Source organism: Chenopodium album, chromosome 7, assembly GCF_948465745.1.
Source record: "Chenopodium album chromosome 7, dcCheAlbu1.1, whole genome shotgun sequence".
Lineage (NCBI taxonomy): Eukaryota > Viridiplantae > Streptophyta > Magnoliopsida > Caryophyllales > Amaranthaceae > Chenopodium > Chenopodium album.
Window position 1 is genome coordinate 73,476,994 of NC_137840.1, and position 24,642 is coordinate 73,501,635.

At 32.9% G+C, this 24,642-nt stretch overlaps 1 protein-coding gene and 1 pseudogene across 1 annotated transcript; both read left to right on the top strand.

Moving 5' to 3' along the window:
- On the top strand, window positions 1-4,162 carry LOC145638494 (NADH dehydrogenase [ubiquinone] 1 alpha subcomplex subunit 2-like). Its single transcript, XM_081689471.1, has 4 exons — window positions 1-159; window positions 454-550; window positions 744-850; window positions 3,744-4,162. The coding sequence occupies exons 2-4, from the start codon at window positions 465-467 to the stop codon at window positions 3,845-3,847; spliced, it is 297 nt and encodes a 98-aa protein (XP_081545597.1). The 5' UTR covers window positions 1-159; window positions 454-464; the 3' UTR covers window positions 3,848-4,162.
- An 18,531-nt stretch (window positions 4,163-22,693) lies between these two features.
- Window positions 22,694-24,582, top strand: LOC145638495 (AT-hook motif nuclear-localized protein 22 pseudogene; annotated as a pseudogene).
- The last annotated feature ends 60 nt before the right edge of the window (window positions 24,583-24,642 follow it).

Sequence of the window (24,642 nt, forward strand, 5' to 3'; positions counted from 1 at the left end):
TAATAGTAGTCGTATTATACGAGTATTGGTTTTATACAGCGATCCCTATCAAACATTGACCATACCAACCAAACCCCGTAAACCTGATTGAAGCACACTCCATATTCTCCATTGAGACGATTTCTCATATTTCTATCCTCCATTGAAGCAGCATCTGTGGTAAGATGTTCATTTTTTTTTTTGTAATCATTGAATTTCAATTTCGCAATCTGGGGTTTATCGTTGATCTAATTCTAGTATAATCAATTTAGGGTTCTTCTAAAGTCGATTATTGAACTGTTGCTTATAAATTACTAAGGTGTGAAAGATCGTAACGACTGTTGTTAATGCCAGAGAAGAAAATGTATCTTAATTTTCGAGCGTAATTTGATAATTGAATCTGGGTTCTTATTCTTGTAGATTTTAGACTCAAAGATAAATTTTTCTAATTTTTTTGGGAATTTATCAACGTAGTTTGAATAGTCATGGCTTGGAGAGGACAATTATCCAAGAACTTGAAGGAGCTTCGGGTCCTATTTTGCCAAACTTCTCCTGCAAGTGCTGAAGCACGGTATGCTTTCGAGGATTTTTGGATTGTTGATTAATTTACCCCATTAAATTTGTGGTTCCTTGGATTTGAATATTTATTTTGTATAATGATGTTGTGTATGATAATGGGAAAGTCACAATTAAGCTGCTTTTTTTGTGAATTTGGATTTGAGCTGTATATCCTTTTTCTTACACTTGCCTTTGAATTGTCTTAGAACTTTTGTTGAGAAGAATTACAAGGAGCTAAAGACATTGAATCCTAAATTGCCGATCTTGATTCGTGAGAGCCGTGGTGTTGAGCCCCAGCTCTGGGCTAGATATGGTAAGGATTAAGGAGTCCTACTCTTACATTTGATTTTATCCTTTTCCCTCTTTGCATTTCATGTTCATCTATGGCCTTTCAAATTCTGAATACATGTGAAATGCTGGTTAAGATAATTAGTATTCCTATCAGTATGTCATTTCTGCTATTTTGTTCTCATGGTGAAACTGTGAAAGTCTCTTTTCGTACTTCGTATATTTTCTTCTTGGTTTTGTAAGTCACTGAATTTGTGCAGTTTGATCTAAAAAGGGTAATCCAAATTTCTTTCCTGTGATATCTTAAATTTCGCTTTGTTTCTATTCATTGCTTTCATTCTGATGCCCTTTTACCCTTTTCTTAAAATCACATTGGGAAGAAAATCTTAAGCCTGGACAATCTGTTTGAGGGAATCTATCACTACTGAAGTCCTGTCCATGGTCCTTAACTCCTTATGTCAGCGCTAGTGGTCCCAATTGTGAAGTTCAAGAAAACATTGCACTTTGGCTAGAATTAGGATTGCCCGCTCTGTGATGATACCTGAGGCTGTCACCTTTAGGAATTGAATCCACATAGAGGAGCTTGTATGCTTCTACCTTTTGTTAAACATTGACCTCAGCCTCCACTAATCCTTCACACTTCACTCTTATGCTATGTGAGTGGAGGGGAAAAACCACCTTGATACTGTCAGAATTCAGTCAGGCCTTGCTGTTGGCATGAGCTGGGCATGGAATGCGGTTATAGGAGAGAGAATGAATATAGTATTGATAAAAGGGGGTATATAATCAGGAAGGATTTCCAGAATGTAGTCCTTTTCTCATTCATTTGGGTTGTATTGTTGATTGGTGATCTAATAGCACCTTTAATAAAGCTTCTGCTTCTCTATTTTCTCATGCCTTCTTTCTTTTCTTAATTTTGTCATAAATTCTTGCCAGTCTCTAATTATCTCAGTCCATATCAAATCACCCTAAAACGGTTATGATGCTCCTGTTGATTAATCTTCGCAGCTCAAGTTTTTAGGATATTTTTGGTCATGAGCTCTCTCCACTTTGAAGGCTCTTAAGTTCCAATATGTTAAGGACTTAGGGATTCCAGTTAAGGAACTCTTGAGCATTCTGCTGTGCTCATGGCCACAGGTTAGGTGACTATGTTTATGCCAGACTTCATTGTAGCTTTGATCTTCTGACCAAAATCTTAAGATACCGGCAGATCTAATGACATGGTGGATGATATTTGGAATTTTTTTTTACATATATATATTTTGTTAGGAATAAAATAATGCAATATATATGCATGTATATGTGCAGTTTTGACCCTCATTTCTCCTAATGTAGCTCCTTTTAAAAAATTTCCTAGACCATAGTAAGTGGTTTGAGCTGGTTAACACAAGGAATAACAGACTGCTAAGCTGGCCATGTTTTAACTATATATCCTGAAGGTCATAGGACCAGCGGTTTGTGAGTGAGCATGTGCTAACTGAAGATTGTATCCATAAAACCTTGATTCACAACAGAGTGCTTGGGAATGAAGTTAACAAACTTAGAGGTTGTTTGGTTGGATCATATGGAATGGGTTGGAATAGAGTTGGAATCCATTCCATCTACTACCTCTGTTACATATTACTTGCAACGATTAGACATTTTTTGTCTCTACTTTATGTCAAATCGTTGCAAATAATATGTAACGAAGGTAGTATTTTTTTTTCTTTGGTTCAGCTTTTTAAGAATGGAATGTCATATCCCGGGGGGTGGGGGGGGGGGGGGGGGGCTGGATTGAATCCTTCGCGATGGAAATGCCCTCTTCCCCCAATCAACTAAGGGCATTTCTAACTCTATCCCATACCTATGGAATCCCAATACCCACCTCTCCCCCCGGTATCCACACTTTATACTATGTATAAAGCATATAATCTATTCCAACATTACAAAAAAACTTTAGATTAGTATGGGTTTTAGAATCCACACCTTTTTAGTATGAGATTCCATACCAATCCATTCCAATTTAATGAACCACTCATATTCAATTCCTCTCAATTGCTCACGTTCAAATTTTTTTTTATTTTTTTTCGTAAATACTCACATTCAGTGTTAAGAGTACAATATACTACCTCTGTTCCTTTTTAGTTGACACGTATTCCTTTTTAGGAAGTTTTTTTAGTTGACACGTGTCCTTTTGAGGTAACTTTTTTACCTTGCATTTACAAGCTACTCCACTTGCTTTTTCATTCTCTCTCACTCTCTCTCCTCTCCTTAATATATGTGCCTAAATCAAACGCGTCAACTAAATAGAAACGGTGGAAGTAGCTATCAAGAATTTAACTATTGGGGACCTTCACCTTTTATTTCTGCATACTTTTCATTATAAATCAAACCTATAATTTGACCCTCAATGTCCCCTTTATACTTGCATTGCGATACACTGTAATATTACCTTGTTTTGGACATTTCAAGTTTTCTAGAAATATGTTGGACGTTGCTTAATTAATAGAGAGTGTTTATCTACATTACTTGAGAAAATATTTGTTAACAGCCAAAGTCTGATGTCAAACAAAGCAAACCTTAATTAGACAGTGGCTTTTTAGTTCAGGCTATCAGCTAAAAGCACTTATGTTAAATTGTACATGATACTCACATGATGAACGATGGAAGCACTTTGCTATCTATGCTGTTCTAGTAGTAGATTAGGAAATCACACATTGTAGATATGTCAAAAGTAGATAGATTTTTTCAATTCCATTGGCATTTAGGATTGATGTCAAATCTGATGCTTGAAACTGGTATTGGAAGAGTGAAAAATTGTGAATGATATGTTTCTCATCTGTGGCATTTTTGGTCCCAGCAATATGTCTTCACTCTTTCATTGGCTACTTGTGAAAGTTTTCACCACTAAATTTGACATAATGCACTGTTTTGTGTAGACTTTGGTGTTGAAAAAGGCGTCCGATTGGATGGCATGAATGAGGGACAGATTTCAAAGGCGCTTGAGGATCTTGTGAAAGCTGGGGAAGCTCTTAAAGCTTGAGACTTCTTCAGCTCTTCTTTGAGCAGTTGGACCCCTCTGCTAGATGAGCCGAACTGTCTGTCAGTTTCTTTGCTTCAGCCATACTTAAGGGAGTGAATTGCATTTTGTTCTTTTCTTATTTCCCCTGTATTATCGAAATGAACTAGCATGTGTCCTCTATTATAAGCAGCAGAAGGGCATTGAGCTACAGTCACTGTTCAACTGTTGCCTCCTTGGCTGTTTCAGAGTTGTAAACTGTAATAAGCATCCTATAAATTCACCATCATTTGGGAATTGTTCAGCAAATTTAACCAAAATTTTTGTCTACTATAACAAGTTAAGATCTACTTGATTGTTATTTTGGGTAGGACTCAATGCTTAATTACCAAGCCCAATTCCTTCTCAGCCCATTGAAGAACGGCTAGGCCCATATTTTAATCTGAGCTAGTTTTTATTTTATATTTTTTGAAAGAAAGATCTAATCTGAGCTAGTGATTACTGATTAGTCCATGTTTAAACTAATGGATACCTTATATGTAGTTAATTGCCCCCATTACTATTTCTTGAATATACACTTCTTTTTTTTTTTTTTTTTTTTTAAATGTTTGTATATGAGGTTATAAAATACATCTTACGAAGTATAAATAAATAAATTAAAAATTGGAGATGTCCTTTTCCTTTTGGTCCCTGTTCTACCCCTTGTAAAATTTTCACTCAATCAGGCTGTTTGCAGGTGTTCCTTTACACAATTAATTTCTTATTATATTCACCTTATTTAGTATCTTAGACAAGTCAACTTTATGACAGTTTAATTTGAATAAGCTCAATTATACTTATGTTTTGATAAGCTACTAGTTTTAGGCTAAATAAAAATAAGTTCAAATCAGATTAATAAGATATCGTATGCACCCATAAAGAGAAGCTACAAAACTATTATAATTACGAAATTTGCCAAATAGACTGTATTATTGAGTTGCTAGCATAGTAAATTATATTCTTCTTTACTTACACTGTTTTAACAAAATTGAACTTCAATTTTTTCAATAATCAAAATTTACTTTATGTAGTCAAACATTACCTCATATCCACTAGCTACTTGGCTAAATCTTCATCAACTATCATCCAATTGGTTATATTTTAATTTCAATGTGATTCTCTACTTAATTATTCAAAATTAAATTGATCATTTTCTACAAAAGTGTACTTATTTCATTGTCTGTCATATGGTTGGTTACCATCTTATTAATTAAATTACCTAAAATATCTTTCTATTTTTATACATCATATCTTACTTTATAAATAAGGAAAGTGCATTATTCATTCCTCGAAATAATATTCATAACCAATAGGTAAGAAATGTCAGTTGATTAGGTCTAGATCAAGCACCACTTTTACTAATTTAAAATTAGATTAGGCGGATAAATTTTTGATTAAAATTAATTAATTAGATCTCTTTCTAAGATTGATAATTAAATTAAATTAACACTTTGAACAATTGTCGTAGGTAATGATTAGCCTCTTTCCAATGTTAAAAAAAAATATTGGTTGCTTGGAGATTACTAGATTAGAGACTATCTTATTCATATTCATATAATCATATATAAAACTTTTCAGAGATAAACTATATTTTTTTGTAGTAAAATATTGGACAAACATATATTTCTCTTAATTTATCAGTACAAAGTTGTCGAAAGATTTGCCTATAAATGGCTACTGAATAATTAAATGCTTTAAAAAATGCAAGTACCTGATTTTGTTTGCATACAACCTATGCTATGTTTATGGAAGGTTCCAATTTTTATAACATTTCCAATGAAGTTGGAACTACATAATTAAACATGAGCCTAGTCTCTCACAAATAAATGTACTAGTACTATGATTTAAAATGTGCATTATTTTTATTTTATTTATTTTTTTTAAAATTATTTATTCCCATAATAATTAATATGAACATGACATCTTTTGTTATAAATAGGTCGACATAACATGTACTAAATCAATGGTCTTAATACTCAATTTACTCATCTAATATAACTATCTATATAAGTTTCGAGCAAAAACTTTTATTTCCTTTTTGGTGATACCAAATAAAAAATTTCAAAAAATTTTAATTAAACAAATAATAGAATATTCATTTTATCGAAACAATTTTGACATTTTATTTTCGAGTTATAACACATCCTATTTGTATTAGAGGAGCAGGAAGGTCGGGGGCTCCACGCACCCGTCCCCCCTAAGCTCCTCTAACAATAACATGCAAATAATGTAGGTCTTAATTAATGCTCATCTAGCACCAGTCCAATAGGAAGTATCAAATCAATAATTTAGTTTGGGAGACACGGAACACTTTTAGGTAAGACAATTAAGGCTCTTAATCTTATTGAGGATTATAATTAGTTGTTAATGCTTTGTTATTACTTTCTTTTGCTATCATGCCTATCAATGGGTCAAATCATGAATACTTATCTGGCATCAGGGGATTTAGGAAAGTTGATCAAACCTCTTTTATTCTAGAAAAAGTATCCGAGATTGTTTCACTTAGCTAATTTAATTTGACTGCAAAAACTTTACCTAATTTAGTTGTACAATACATCGTAATTATTTACTACTTTATGGTAACTTAACCTAATTTAGGGTAATTCTTATTCATTATAGTTTTTTATTAAAATTTAGTAGAAAATATTAAGGATTACTTTACAAACGAGTGTTTTTAAATTACAAGGTTAATTTCGTGTAAATAGACTAATTAAACTATAAATTATAGATTCTCCATAGATTTTAATTTATATCGAAGTAATTAGTTAATTATTATTGATTATTTTAGAATAACTTTAATTTCAATGTACAATTTTTTAATTTATTTATTTATTTATTGTTTGAAGACCAATGTAATATTAATTGTACACCCGTTTTGTTTTAAATTTTATATTAACCGAAAGTGACCTATAAAATATAAATACGATATATTTTATCATCTTTATTTATGAAGTTTAGATAGAAAAGTTATTTGGAGATATTGAAATCATATCATATGCTAAAAAAATATTAGAAAGGGTAGATTTTTTTTTTTAGGTGAAAATAGCTAGATTTTAAACCAAGCTAAAAAAAACATTTATCAACACTTTTTCTAAATTTCCTAATCATAATTTAGAATCATTTCTACATTTAGTACCCCTTTAAAGAAAAAAACAATAATTGATTAGAACACCAACTAAAAGTCCATATATCAAACATGGCCATTACTTAAGACTAAATATTTGGAATTCATGCCTAGCTAAGTTGTTTATCTCAATTAAAAAAGGATTTGTGACACCATCATGAACGGGCTTAAGCTTTTTTTATTAATAGGAAAATGGATAACTATCTAATGAAGATTGTAGCTCTAGTAAGAGGTTTTTTTTAACAAAATATGTATGTAATCTTTTAATTCATCCCTTACTTAATTAAAGTGCATCATATTCACAAAGTTTTAATTAATTATTTGAATGTATTAAAACTTAATTTAGTTGTAATTGGTATTTGAACAAACCTTTATTACCATGGAGTAGTTATAATTGGTATGTGAATAACTGAATATTAACCTTAATTTAAATTTAGTGTTTCATAATTGTATATAAGGTGAACAAAATATAATCTTACTTAAAACATATGATAGTTAAAGATACTGCAAATTCAACTTGACTAACTTAATATTGGATTTATTATCAGAACTTATAAGCTAGCTTCTTGAGTACTATATTATCTTTGATATGATGGAGAAAATTGCAAAGAAGAGAACTATCATAATAGGTTTAATTTATGTAACAAAACTACAACATGTAAATCCTTAAGTATCAAAAACCAAGCAAACTTTATGATGAGACGGAAGAAATACTCCATATAACATTAAAACTTCTTCCGATACATACATACTTATAATATAACAATACAATATTAATTAATATAATAATATGGGGTTAAAATTAACAATACGACAAAGGAATCTATGATATGTAAACAACAATTAGCGTTGACAAAATGCCAGCAAGAAATAGATCAAAGAAAGAGAGAGATTATTGATGAACAAAGTAGTAGTTGAAGTTGAAGTTGTGATTAGAATGATTCCAATTACCACATCGCTATCCATCACATGGAGACCTCATCACCTTAATTTTTGGTCGGTTGTTTAATTCTTTTATTATTCACTAAATTCAACGCAAGTGCCCAATTATTTTATTAATCCTCTTAATTACATTTAATTAATCAAGGTTTTGTCCTATAATTAAAGGACCACTTTTGGATTAAGTCTTGTAATTGGAGGATAAGTGTTAGGGGCGGGAAAATTGGAACAACCTCAAAATCACTTTCCACCCTAAATAAAAAAATGTGTAAAATAAAAAAAATTTTTAAAAAAAAAGTAAAGAACATGCAACATTATGCAAGATTCGAGGGAACTTAATTAGGTGCTCATCACATGTCAACTTATTTCTATGTTTTTGCTTAATGTGGTCCATAAACTATAGAATAATACATGTATAAAATGTAATGTATCTTTGCATAATATAAAGTAGCTTTCATATAAAAACTATAGTTTATTTATTGGTAAGTGGAGTATGGGCTTTGATTTCTTATGCTTCACTCTTATGTGTATGTAGTGATAACTATCTAGCAAATTAAAGTTAATTAATTAAAGAAGAGTTGATTAAGACATGGTTTAGAGTAGTTAGTTTATTACTTCTTTTTTTCTACCAAAATAATTAAAATAATTTGTTTGAGTTGGCATATTTCACCATATAATTGCAAGTTGCTACAATTTTCAAGGTCTATCTCTATATTGCTAAGCTAGCTACTTCTCTCCAAAGGGAATGCTCTCTTAGCTGTTTTTGTACACCAAAACTTAATTGTTTTCTTGCTCACTAAATTCAATGAAAATTAATCTATTTGTTTTTAGAGATTGTGAAGCATGGCATCGTTTATTTTATTAGATTAATGATTAGTTTGATTAAATAATTAGATGCCAACATTATTATAATATTATTTTCTTGAAGATAAATGACATATTATAACACAGACCGGAAAAGTAAAGGAGAAATTTTCAAATTAAATGCGAGTCTGATAGCATCAAACTCTGACATCTCGTCTAAAGTTCTTCGATCAACTTGGCCAATTGCTAGATCAAAGTTGCTAGTTTAAATTAATGACATGACGAAGGGTCTAATATTCTAATATTAACATTGATTTCATGCTTACATACATGTCTCTTAACCCTTAATTATTTGTTAAGTGATAATATCAATTAGATTTTTTTCCCCACTTTTATTTGAAGAGTTTTATAAGAAAATAGAAAGTTAGATAATGGTCACATCAAAACCGCACGAGAGGGTATATTTATAGGGGAATGTTTTTTATATATACTTGTACTCATTTTCATATTATTATTATTATTACAATATCAAGGAAAAAAAAAAAAAAAAAAACTGTTTATAAATCACTAACAAAAGTGGAGTTGCATGGTTAAATAATAGCTTATTCCGTATGATTTTGTCTCTTTCGATATTGGAGCATTTTGTGAGACAATTTGGTATATATAATAATTAAAATATAATCTTTTTTTGACTACATAGCATGGAAAAAATTGTTTTATATAAAACAGTTAATTTAAATTCATAATCTAAAGAAACAATCATTGTAATTAGAAGAGAAGCTATTATTTTAGCCTTTTAGGAAGTTTGATAGATTTGATTGAATAACGCCTTTTTATAAATCAACAAATCTAATATAAATTTAAGTTCCATTGACTTCGAAGAGTATGATTGAACTTATATTAGGGTAACAAAATTGTGGATATTATTTTTCTTCATCTTTGACTAATTATAGTATGAATGTATGTAATTATGTGAAAGGAGATTTGGTTAGTGTGAGGGTTGACAACCTTATACGAGACAAGATAGAGAGGGTAACTCAAGTATAATAAATATTGGGTAATTAATTTCAGAGAATTTTTTTTTTTTTTTTTTTTGATATTAAAAACTACTCCGTGTAGTAACGATATTATTTTGACTTACTTTAGAAAAGAAAAAAAAAAATAGGTAAGATAATTTTAGACATAACAAGTTCAGATACAGTCAAAAGTTTGAACAAAATAAGTCATAAAGATAAGTTCGGGCACAATAATATTATTGGATGTGAAGAGTTGGTTAAGCTAGGCGCGTAGTATGATTATTGGATCGGGTGATTTCCTAGCTCTTGGTGTATAGTAGGTTGGTAATCGGTATGGTGCAGCATGAGATGATGAGAGGCCAGGCTGAAATGTGGATGAGCTAGCTTAGTGTAACACACTCATGATTGTGAACAGATTGGCAGGGATAATACTGATGTCAAGCTTGAATATGATGCCCTGGATGTTGTTAAGGCAATTTATTTGAAGCAATTTGGAAGATCTTCCTAAGGACTTAATGTAATGTTGGAAGATGTATGTGTACTTTGTTCAATTATTAATTTATGCTTTATTATTTTTCTTGTTGTCATGCATGTTAATTACAACCGAGAATGTCATATTGAGCTTACTTAATTAGCAGCAAATTTATTACTACGTGGTACTTTCTTAATGGGTTGTTGGCCGAAACCTCTAAAATTTCTAAAAAAAACGTGGATAATAGTCTTGAAATTTGGAATTTTTTTACTTTTTTTCACTCAGAAATAAAAATTGCCGAAATGTTTACCATGGTCCCTAATATCCTCCGGGAGTCCAATTGGCTGGGTGAAACCATCCATTTTGCCTTTAAACGACCAATTTACCGGTTTACAATTTGCATCGATTTCATTAACTCAAGTCTACCACGAACATTTATGAAAACATGTAATAATCATATATAGTTCCAAACGGCATTATATGACCCCAAAATGTATCCCCTAAAATTTCAATGTTTTTCGACACCGGGCCCCGAAATCTCCAAAAATTTTCAAAAAACGTGGATATTGTACTTTAATTTTGGAATTTTTTAAACTTTTTTCGCCCGAAAATAAAAAATTTCGAAATGTTTACCATGGTCACTAATACGCTCCGGGAGTCCAATTGGGTGGGTGGAACCATACTATTTGCCTTTAAACGGCCAATTTCCTGATTTACAACTTGCACCGATTTCATTAATTCAAGCCTACCACGAACATATATGACAACATATAATGATTATATATGGTTCCAAACGACATTATATGACCCCGAGATGTGTCCCCTAAAATCTCTAGTCTTTTCGTCAACGGACCCCGAAACCCCCAAAAATTCTCAAAAAGCGAGGATATTAGACTTCGATTCTGGATTTTTTTTTATTTTTTTTTCGTCCGGAAATAAAAAATGAGGAAATGTTTATCATGGTCCCTAATACCCTCCAGGAGTCCAATTGGGTGGGTGGAACCATCCAATTTTCCTTTAAATGACCAATTTATCGGTTTATAACTTGCGTCGATTTCATTAATTCAAGCCTACCACAAATATTTTTGACAACAAATAATGAAGATATATTGTTTCAAACGACATTATGACCCCGAGATATATCCCCTGAAATTTCAAGATTTTTCAACACCAGGCCCCAAAACCTCCAAAATGTCTCAAAAAGTGTGGATATTAGCCTTCAATATTGAATTTTTTTGATTTGTTTCGCCCGGAAATGAAAATTGCCGAATTGTTTACCATGGTCCCTAATACCCTCCGGGAGTCCAATTGGGTGGATGGAACCATCTAATTTGCCTTTAACTGGCCTATTTATCGGTATACAACTTGCACCGATTTCATTAACTCAAACCTGCCATGAGCATTAATGAAAACATATAATGATTATATATGATTCCAAATGGAATTTTATGACCTCGAAATGTATCCCTTAACTTTTCGAGGCTTTTCGACACCGGGTCTCGATATCACCAAAGTTCCATAAAAAGCGTGGATATTAGCCTTCAATTTTGGAATTTTTCGTCTTTTTTTCGTCCGAAAATAAAAATTGCAGAAATGTTTACTATGGTCACTAATATCCTCCGGGAGTCAAATTGGGTGGGTGGAACCATCCAATTTGCCTTTAAACGTCCAATTTACCGATTTACAACTTGCACCGATTTCATTAAATCAAGTCTATCACGAATATTAATGGCAACATATAATGATCATATATGGTTCAAAACATCATTATATGACCCCGAGATGTATTCCCTAAATTCTCAGGGATTTTCGACACCGTGACCCGAAACCTCCAAAATTTCTCAAAAAGCGTGGATATGCCTTCAATTTTTGAATTTTTTTTGACTTTTTTTTCGCCCGCAAATAGAAATTGCCGAAATTTTTACCATGGTTCCTAATACTCCTGGGAGTCCAATTGGGTGGGTTGAAATATCCATTTTGCCTTTAATTAAGCCGATTTACGGGTTTACAACTTGAACCGATTTCATTAATTTAAGCCTACCATGAACATTTATGACAACAAATAATGATCATATATGGTTCCAAACGGCATTATATGACCCCAAGATATATCCCCTATAATTTAGATACTTTTCGACACCGGGCCAGAAATCTCCAAAATTTCTCAAAAAACGTGGATATTAGTCTTCAATTTTGGAATTTTTTGACCTTTTTTCGCCCAAAAATAAAAATTGACGAAATGTTTACCATGGTCACTAATATCCTCCGAGAGTCAAATTGGGTGGGTGGAACCATCCAATTTGCCTTTAAACGGCCAATAATTTACCAATTTAAAACTTGCACCGATTTCATTAAATCAAGCCTACCACGAACATTTAGGACAACATATAATGATCATATATGGTTCCAAACTTCATTATATGACCCCGAGATGTGTCCCCTAAAATCTCGAGTCTTTTCGTTAAAGGGCCCCGAAACCTCCAAAATTTCTTAAAAAGCGTGGATATTAGACTTCAATTTTGGAAATTTTTTATTTATTTTCCTCCGAATATGAAAATTGAGGAAACGTTTACCATGGTCCCTAATACCCTCCGAGAGTCCAATTGGGTGGGTGGAACCAACCAATTTGTCTTTAAACGACCAATTTACCAGTTTACAACTTGCGCCGATTTCATTAACTCAAGCCTACCACGAACATTTATGACTACAAATAATGAACATATATTGTTCCAAACAACATTATATGAACCTGAGATATATCTCCTAGAATTTCAAGATTTTTTGACATCGGGCCCCGAAACCTCCAAAATGTCTCAAAACTGTGGATATTAGCCTTCAATTTTGGAAGTTTTTGACTTTTTTTCGCCCGGAAATAAAAATTGTCGAATTATTTACCATTGTCCCTAATACCCTCCTGGAGTCCAATTGGGTGGATGGAACCATCCAATTTGTCTTTAAATGGCCAATTTATCGGTATACAACTTGCACCGATTTCACTATTTCAAGCCTACCACGAACATTTATGACAAATTATAATGATTATATATGATTCCTAACGACATTATATGACCCTGAAATATATCCCTTAAATTTTCGAGGCTTTTTGACACCGGGTCTCGAAACCTCTAAAATTTCTCAAAAAGCGTGTAAATTAACCTTTAATTTTGGAATTTTTTGACTTTTTTCGCCCGAAAATAAAAATTGCCGAAATTTTTACCATGGTCACCAATACCCTCTAGGAGTCAAATTGGGTGGGTGGAACCATCCAATTTGCCTTTAAACGACCAATTATCGATTTATAACTAGCTTGCACCGATTTCATTAATTAAAACAAGCCTACCACGAAAATTTATGACAACATCTAATGATCATATATGGTTACAAACGTCATTATATGACTTCGAGATGTATTCCCTAAAATCTCAAGGCTTTTCGACACCGTGCCCCGAAACCTCCAAAATCTCTCAAAAAGCGTGGATATAAGCCTTTAATTTTTAAATTTTTTGACTTTTTTTTGCCTGGAAATAAAAGTTGCCGAAATTTTTACCACTTTCCCTAATACCCTCCAGGAGTCTAATTGGGTGGGTTGAAATATCCAATTTGTCTTTAAATGACCAATTTACCGGTTTACAACTTACACCGATTTCATTAAATCAAGCCTACCACCAACATTTATGACAACATATAATGATAATAAATGGCTCCAATCGGCATTATATGACCCCGAGATGTATCGCCTAAAATTTATAGGCTTTTCGATACCGGGCCTTGAAACCTGCAAAATTTCTCAAAAAGCGTGGATATTAGCCTTCAATTTTGTAATTTTTGACTTTTTTCCGCTCGGAAATAAAATTTGCCAAAATGTTTAACATGATTCCTAATACCTTCCGGGAGTCCCATTGGGTGGGTGGAAGCACCATCCGATTTGCCTTTAAAGACCAATTTACCGGATTACAACTTGTTTCGATTTCATCAACTCATCCTACCACGAACATTTATGACAACAAATAATGATCATTTTTGGTTCCAAACGGCATTATATGACCCTGAGATGTATCTCCTAAAATTTCAAGACTTTTTGACACCGGGCTCCGAATCTTCTAAAATTTCTCAAAAAGCGTGAATATTAGCCTTCAATTTTGTAATTTTTGACTTTTTTTCGCCAGGAAATAAAAATTGCCGAAATGTGTACCATGATTCCTAATACCGTTCGGGATTCCCATTGGGTGGGTGGAAGCACGTCCGATTTGCCTTTAAACGACCAATTTTCCGGTTTACAACTTGCACCGATTTCATTAACTCAAGCCTACCACGAACATTTATGACAAAAATAATGATTGTATATGGTTTCAAACGATATTATATGACCCCATGATGTATCCCCTAAAATTTCAAGACTTTTCGACTCCGGGCTTTGAAATCTTCAAAATTTCTCAAAAAACGTGGACATTAGTCTTTAATTTTGGAATTTTTTGACTTTTTTTTGCCATGAAATAAAAATTGCCGAAATTTTTACCATGGTCCCTAATATTTTCCGGGAGTCCAATTGGGTTGGTGGAACCATCCAATTTCCCTTTAAACGACCAATTTACCGGTTTACAACTAGCACGGATTTCATTATCTCAACCATACTACGAACATTTATGACAACATATAATGATCCTATATTGTTTCAAACGACATTATATAACCACGAGATGTATCCCCTAATATAATTTTTTTCAAAAAAACGTGGATATTAGCCTTCAATTTGTGAAGCTTTGACCTTTTTTTCGTCCGGAAATAGAAATTGCCGAAATGTTTATTATGGTACCTAATACATTCCGTCATTTCGGGAGTCCAATTGGGTGCATGGGTGCAACTATTCAATTTGCCTTTAAACGGCCTTTTTACCAGTTTGTAACATGCACCAATTTCATTAAATCAAGCCTACCACGAACATTTATGACAACATATAATGATCATATATGGTTTCAAACGTCATTATATGACCCCGAGATTTATTCCCTAAAATATCAAGGGTTTTTCAACACCGGGCCCCGAAAGCTCCAAAACTTCTAAAAAAGCGTGGATTCAATTTTGGAATTTTTTGACTTTTTTTTGCTCGGAAATAAAAATTGTCAAAATGTTTACCATGGTCCTTAATATCCTACGGGAGTCCAATTGGGTGTGTGGAACTATCCAATTTGCTGTTAAACGACCAATTTATCGGTTTACAACTTGCACCGATTTACCGGTTTACAACGACCAATTTAATTAACTTGCATTGAACCCGATTTGAACCGAAATTGACCCTAACCCGTTTTAACCCGTCAAAATCCGAATTTAACCCGATTTGTTACTAACCTGACATGAATTCAGGCCAAATTGTTCCTAACCCGACCTAAAATCAACCCGACTTGTTATTAACCTGACCCAAATTCAACCCGACTTGTTATTAACCTGACCCAAATTCAACCCGAATTGTTATTGACCCGACCCGAATTTTACCAGACTTATTACTTACTCGACCCAAATATTCAACCCAATCTGTTATGTTACTAATCCGTCTCGAAATTAACACAATTTGTTATTGACCCGACCTAAATTCAACCCAAGTTGTTCCTGACCCGATTTCAAATCACTTTAAATGTAATTTAGACCACCTTATTATTGTTGATCAAAGCCTTTTGTCTAGGGAGACCAAGTCAGTCTAGGCTAGCAAAAAAAAGGAGAATCATCCTCAAATTTAAGAGTTAATTAAATATAGTATATATTTGTTGTATGGTCAAAGTAGATAATTATCTTCCTAAATTATAGACTGTAGTTCCCTAGTACATTGTCATATATAGTACTAGGTTAGGTCCCGTGCCATGCACGATTATTGACAAAAAAAATTATGTACGTATATACTTATCAGTGGTCATATATTGTAATATCTCGTTTTTAGTCATTAATTTTTGTCTATCTCAATTGTATCCTTGAAACGGATATTATGTTTGCCACATAAAAACTTATAGTAGAAGATTGTATTTTTTTAACAATATTTACAAAGATTATATTTTGTCATTCTATTTTCCATATTAATTAGTTAATTGAATGTGAATATAAAAAAAAAAGAAGGTAAATATCATTTCTATTTATATAGTAATTAAATTTTACAAACATGCTCTCTCTCCTCTCCTCTCCTCCTCTCTTCTAGGGTTTCTCCAAAATCTTGGCCGTTTAGGCCGAAAATAGTCTAATTTCTTCGGAAATTAGACTATTTCCGACCCTTTTCCTTTAATTTTATTTAGTTTTGCAATTTGAATTTCAATAAATCTACACAAGTAGTGTGGATATTCATCCGTCTCCCTATGGTGGAGTGTCTCCCTATGGCGAAGTCGTTAGTTTTCGTTAGTTTAGTTGTTTGTTTTTGTTTAGGGTTTGTTTGTGTGTTAGGGTTCATCAAAAAAGTAATCATCTTTCTTTTGCCATATTGTCAGTTTTTTGGTAAAGATTTGTTCGGGATCGCAACGGTTGTCAAATTTTCAAATGCGTTCAGGCGAATCACATGAGAATCATCCTTACGGCTACAACAAATCGTTAGACCGTCTCTCTGCGCGAAAAGGCTGTATATTCCAGCGATGTGTGCGAGAGATGTACCACAGTGCAAGATCTTTTCAACGATCGTAGCTCTGATGAAGGAAAACCTAATTTGATTCAATTTTATGTATTTGTTAATTTAGATTTCATTTGTAGATGCCGGATGGATTTTTATTAATGAATTGATTTGTTTCAAAAAAAAAAAAATTACAAATAATTTCCTTAAATAAATTTCCTATTAAATTTTTTAAAAAAAATACTAAGGACACACCAGAAACTGACATGTGTCATTGCTGGTGTGTCTTTAAGTATATAGTTATTGATAGTCAAAGGAAATAATTAGCTTGATAACCTATTTATAGTTAGTTCAACCCGAATATGACCTGACTTACAAATGACCCAACTTGATTGTAACCTGCAAATTATTGATTTGAACATAACCCGACTTAAATCCGAGAATGATCCGACTTGAAAATGACCCAACCTGATTATAACCCGCAAATTATTGACTTGAATTGAACCCGACTTAAACCCGAGATTGACCCGACTTGAAAGTGACCCGACCTGATTATAATCCGCAAATTATTGACTTGAACCGAACCCGACTCAAACCCGAGAATGACTCGACCTGATTATAACCCGCAAATTATTGACTTGAACCGAACCCGACTCGAACCCGAGTATTACCCTAACCCGATTTAACTCGTGAAAACCCAAATTAAACCCGACCTATTGTTTACCCGACCTGAATGTAACCCGACATGTTATAACCCGACCTAACCCCGATAAGAAGTATGACCCGACGTGACCAGACTTAAGCATGACCCAACCCAAACCCGACCCGCATAGGTTATGGAATTAATTCGAATTGACCCGACCCACTCTTACCAGACCCAAACCTGACCCGTTTACCCGAATTGACAAATCTAGTTGTTGCATGCTTATATTTGCGAACTCATCTTTTCCTAAGTAAAGATGTCAAAAACTAACTTGTTCGATCCAACCTAAATAAAACTTGATTGAAATTCCAATTTGTATAGATACAATAATACAACATGACTCAAATGTGAAATAGACCAACTATGCATACCCGATCTGATTTGAACTAGATCCCCAAATCGACACCTTTAGTTCCAAGACATCATAACCTTGGTGGAACTCTTTAATACTTATGTCTAAAGCAAGAAATAAAAACTTAGGAATTATCCAATGTACAGTAAGTTGTTGATGAAAGCAAATAAGAAGAAGAAAAAGGACAGCAAATGCAATGCATCTGACAGACATAACATAATAGCTTAACGAGCATGTCCAAATCCATGTGTACACACTCCTTACTCCGTAGCAGATAAGCCTTATTGCTCCCTTTATCTTTCTATTCCCCACTTTACCCTTACATTCCGCCATTGAAACGCAGCGTTTTGTAGGTGGCAAAGACCGTGTTACGATTAATGCGCAGCGCTTTAACTTCTTTTTGTTTCTTAATTTTAGGGCACGTGAATGAGTTATGACTTGACTGTTTCTTGTAACTATAATCAGTACTACCCAAATGCTTCACATAATAAATATGCTGCATTGCTGCCATATTGTCTCTCTAACCTTTACCTATTTGAATTGGCTGATAAAGAGTATTGTTTCAACTTAATTGAAGGTCTTATATTTGAATAATTTGATCATGAGACACTGCACAATAAATTATTTGTCGGTCAGTCGGGAAAATTTCCTGTCAATTAGGGATTCATTTTGCTCTAATTTGAATTAGTCTAAGTAAGAGTCCGTTTTGATTTACTGAATTGAGTTGCACTCAACTGAACTGATTGGAGGTGATGAACCGAACAAAATAGAGCTGTAATGAATTGCTTATGAGAGAAGGAAATTAGGAATTAAACTGATTGAAGCTTAACTAAAGTGAATTGAACCGAAATTAAGCTGAACAGGCCCTAAGTAATATAGTAGTATAATGTTGTCTTCTTATACTTCCTCCCTTTTTTTTTATTGCACCGTAAGGGGTTTCGCGCTTGTTAATGCATTACTTAAGCTATTTTATCTTTAATTATACTTTTGTAAAAATTATAAAAAGTTGATGTTTAGAAAGTAAATTTCGAGACGAATCTAACTAGATCCACATGAATATGTTTTTCCCAATAGATAAGTCACAAATAGTGATCGAAGAAGATTAAGTGAATAGTGTAAAAGTCCTTAGGGTGCAATAAAAGAAAAACGGAGAAAGTATATTGAATAGAGTTTAAAGCCTTTAATGAAATATTCATGTTAATTTTTTTAACCATATTTTAAAATTTTGTTATTACTACTACTACTCTAGGGTGTACATTACTACATAAACAAATATCAGATCAAACGTTTGTTAGTGAAAAATAAGTTTTTTTTTTTTTTTTTTTTTTTTTTTTTTTTTTTTTTTTTTTTTTGCAATTTCCTACAGTAAACATCAAGTTTATGTAATATTTGAAATACTTTCTACTCCTATTTTGGGAATTGTTGTATTCAAACTGAATTTTGGCCCATATATAACCGTTGAACAAACTTTAGACTCTGATTTCAGTGTCGAAACTTGTATCGTTTCTTTCAACAGCTAATGCATACGTGTGTGTAACAATAATCTTCATCGGAAAAGTTAATATTAACTCTTACTATTTCAAAAAAATGGAATATTTGACTCATATTACATGGAAACTTTACTTTGTATCATCTACTACTATTGAATTGACACAAGGGCTTTATCGTTACACTAATTTTAACAGCACAAACTATGTACATTATTCTCATCTTTATAACTAATCCTAAGTTATATGTAACGAGCATCTTTCTTATTTGGATTGAACTGTCAAATAAAGTCACTAATTAATAAGACTTGTAACCATTAACCAATCCACCACCTTTAGCTTAAGTTTGTGTTCTATTAAACATGTTGAAATAAGTTTAAATAAGATAAGTTTATGTTAAATAAGTTATGAGAAGTATTAACAAGAGCTACTTAAAATACAAGTTATAATAAGGTCATTTATCCTAAGTTTAGATCAACGAAAATCAGCTAAAATTTTCAGCCTAAATTATATATTTTGTACCTAATATGAGCTCACTAGGCCATCCAAAGTTACAAGTTAATCCTCCATACATCTAAGCCACAATATATGTATCATTTTACTACTTGTAATAATTTAAATCACATAATAAATCATATCAACGTAACTATTAATTCAAGACCTAAGTCAATAATACAAACAGTAATCCCTAGATGGGAATAAAAGTGAATGGTAATGAAATTGGGGAAAAGGGACACGTGGTAAGCATATGATAAGGGTTGGGAGAGTGGGACCCAAAAAGAAGAAGGGAGACGGCCATGAGACACGGCCTGAGCAAGAAAGGGTGTTGAGACCCGTAAAACGACTCCAATTTCCCATAATCAGATCATCCCCCCATCATCTTCTTAGCTCTTCCACATGCTCCATTCTCTCTCTCTCTCTCTCTCTCTCTCTTCCTTCCTGGTTTTTCCAATTTTATTTCATTTCCTCTATATCAGGTAATTGTTTGTAATAAGGCCTATTTTTTATACTTGTATTTTTTTTTTTTTGTCTTCAAAGTTCAAAGACTTTGTTTGGACTGTCGTTTTCTTGTTATCAATGTTTGACTATATTAAAGGGTTTGTTCTCTTCAGTATCAATCAGTTCAGTTCCTAATTTACTTATCTCATACAATATTTAGTTTAGTTTAGTTCAACTCTAATCACTTCAGTTTAGTTTAGTTTAGCTCAGTTCAGTTCAGCTCAGTTCAGTTCAGTTCAGCTCAGTTTAGTAAATCAGAACAACGTTACTGACTGATTTTTGATCATTTAGGAATATGATCGAATCTAATTAACACTCTTCTATCCTTAATCTTTCCCCTATAATCATAACTGAGTGAAAAATATGGAACCCTATTAGATTTGTTTACAATACATCTATTAATTATTATTGATATATTATCTTGTGATAATAAAAAAAAATTTAGTATGCAGATATCCAGATTGGTCTTAAATGAAAACATCAAAAGAAAACAGTAAATGTGGCAAAAATTCATACATAGCCATAGTAGACTAGCCACAACTATCATACGGTAATCATTATCCCCAAAAATACCTTAGCAGAAATCATAGTAATACAAGATCATATAATGCCATAATACAATGTACTTCAATTCTAGTCCACTTATTTTGGCTGCTAAATTTTTAAACTACTGCTTGGTTTATTTGGAGTATTATAAAATGGCACACAATAATTTGTTACGAGGTACGTGACAAGTTACGCAAAAATAAGACAATAAATAGTTTAAAATTAAAAGACAGTACTGTAATTAGATAATTAATTAAGGTGTATATATACTCCGTATAACATAAGACATGGAGAGATGAGGGATGTAAAAGGGACAACATATTATTATGTACGAGTACTTAACTGTATGTAACTCATTTAATTAAGGTACAACCTAATTATTAACAGGAGCTAAAATTAAGAACAAGTTTAATTAATTAATAATTTAAATTATTGGGTTGGTGGGGTTATGGGGTGTTTAATTGGATGATATATTAGGGGGCAGGGTTTAAATTAGGTCATATTAATAAAATGGGTCAACATCATTCAACCAAATATGAGGATAGGGACAAATTTGGAGTGTATCTGGGAGGGTCCCATTTTTGAGATGAGGAGCACTTTCTTTTCTTTTCTTTTGTTTCCTCACACTAATTCATACGATACAACCCCCATTTGGCCATACATTTTTTTTTTTTTTTGAACTTCCCCTAAATTAATGATCATTAATTACATATTCTTGATTGATTAGGGAGTTTATCAGATTATACATTCGGTTGTATAGTAGAAATTGTATCGATCTGATTGTATAAATGAGTTTTCAAAGTCAGTATATATTAAGAATACGAAGTATTATTCTTCCCAAAAAAAAGAATACGAAGTATTATAATTTTTATAAAGAGGATACTTAATAAGATTATAATATATATCTCTGATAAATTAGGTTCAACACATTAAACTAAACCACTGAACATTGATTTGTTTCCTTCAACTAATTTTCATTAATTTTGAGACAATTAAGCTCTTATAAATTGAGTTTGACATAATTTAGTTTATATAAATTTTAAACAAATTAAGATCAAAATTAAATGAGTTTACATTTGTTAATTCAGGTAAAATAAGAATTACCCAAACTTAATATACAAATACAATAATTTCCAATTAATTATCTAAGTTATAGAGTAAAATAAACTAACTACAAGGATTGTAGGTTCAGAATTCATATACATGGGTGTTTATTTCTAGAACTTTTCATATATACTTGAGTGCATGATGTTCCCTACTAAATCAAATTTATATTAGTTTTGTTTTAGTTTGATGATTTAATAATGAACTGAATTGATTGGAGCTGAACTAAATTGTTTATAAGAGAAGGAAATTAGGAGCTGAATTGAACTGAACTGAATTGATTGAAACTGAACTGATGGAACTAATTAAAGCTAAACTGAATTGAAATTAACCTGAATAGAACACACTTAGTGTACCATACACTCTGATAGTGTTTATAACAATATCTCCTTTATTTCAAATACAATGGAATAAAAAAAAAAAACACATAATCTATAAGTTTTATAAATCACATGAGTTCTAATCTTCACAATTTAAAAAATTTAGCCCAAAATACCATAAATTTTTGAAAAAAATCCTAACACCATCTAATAATTTGTTTTCATTCACTCACTACTCACTAGTCAGTAGTCACCGCCCATGCGCATGCTGCCTTTCCTCCTTTCTCCTTACACAAATTCTCATAACCCATCTTCTAACAACCTTATGTCCTTAATCCCTCTTACACCCCAACAAAATTTAATTTAAAATAAAAAAATAAAATAAATAAATAACTAAAAATAATAAAATCCTAACCCTTTAAGACCTAACCCTAACCCAACTCTCCCAAATTTCCCCCCTTTTTTGTTGATTCTTATTTGTTACCCCTCATCAAAAAATACATCATCAAAGCACACATCTCTCTTAAAATTTCTCTCTCCTCTCAAACTTAACCCAATCTTCAACTTCTTCTCTCCCAACACTTTCATTCTTCTCCCTTCATTCTCAACCTATAACCTTGCTCTACTCTTTTTCTTGCATTTTTTACGTGATTCTTTTCACCCTAATTTTACCAATTATCTTTTCCATCAATTCCATTTTTCATTCAAATATTATTATCCCATGAAAATTTTAATTCTTATTAGCTTCTTATCATCCTTTTTTCTTTCTTTCTTGTTCTAGTTAATTAGGGTTAATAATTCATACAAGTCCTTCATCCTCAAGGTTGGTTTTATTGATTTCGATATCGATTTCGATAATATGGATCAAGTAACTGCTCATGGAAGGCCTCTTCCTCCTCCTTTTCATTCCAATAGTCTTCATCTAAACCCTCATCATCAGTTTCACCACTTTCAGCAACAACAGCAACAACAACAACAACCGCAACTTCTACTTCAACAACATCATCAACAACAACAGCAACAACAACAACAGCAGCATCATAGCTCGGAAGCTGAGCAAAGCGGAAGTAGTAGCGACCTTAAATCGAGTCTAAAGAGGGAACGAGACGACTCGGGGGCTGCTGATAGCAAGAATGAAGGCGGAGGAGACGGCGAAAGAGAGATCCAAAGACGGCCTAGAGGAAGACCAGCAGGATCCAAGAACAAACCCAAACCACCTATTATTATTACAAGAGATAGTGCTAATGCTCTTAGATCTCATGTTATGGAAGTTGCTAACGGGTGTGATATTATGGATAGTATAACTAACTTTGCTCGTCGTAAGCAAAGAGGGGTTTGTATCTTGAGTGGAACGGGAACTGTTGCAAATGTTACTCTCCGGCAACCTGGGGCACCGGGTGCTGTTGTTACCTTACATGGGAGGTTTGAAATTCTATCTCTATCTGGGTCGTTTTTACCGCCCCCAGCTCCACCTGCCGCTTCTGGACTTACCATTTATCTGGCTGGAGGTCAAGGGCAGGTGGTTGGGGGCGGGGTTGTAGGGCCTCTTCTGGCATCTGGGCCTGTAGTGGTCATGGCCGCGTCTTTTGGGAACGCGGCCTATGAGAGATTACCACTAGAGGAAGAAGAGGGAGGTGGGGCCCAGATGCCAGGAGTAGGCCCTGGGAATAATGGTGGCGGTGGATTAGGGTCACCGCCACCTGGAGGAGTAGGAGGGCAAGTCATGGGCGATCCCAGTAATAATAATAATAATAATGGAAGCGGAGGTGGTGGAGGATCAGGAGGAGGAGGAGGAGGAGGAGGAGGGAATTTACTACAAGGGTTGCCACCAAACTTGTTGAATTCATTGCCACCTGAGGCTTTTTGGGGTACTCCTAATAATCGACCTCCTTATTGAGATTATTATGATCAAATGTTAGTACATTTTACTCCTTTATGGGTTAATTATAAGTGAATGAATGTTTTTCTTTTCTTTTGTTTGAATGAATGAATGAAGCTCTTTGTTAAGGTCGAAACTTTTATTACTCACAATTTAAGTAGAGAGCGAGAAAGTTTATCCCTCATCATCTCCTGCTTTATTATTTCCTTATATTTGCCTTATCTATGTTTGTTTGGACAATTTTCTTTTGTTTAATTTTCCTTTCTTTTATCTTACATTAGTTTGGATGTTAATAATTTTCATGGGTTTTGTTTTTGTTTTTGATTTGTGATAAACCATCAACTTACATTAGTGATGCTAATGTCCATGTGTGAAATTTAATTTGTAAAACTGCTTAATTTCAAGTTTTACACTTCATCTTGAATTCTTGATCATATAACATATATATATATACA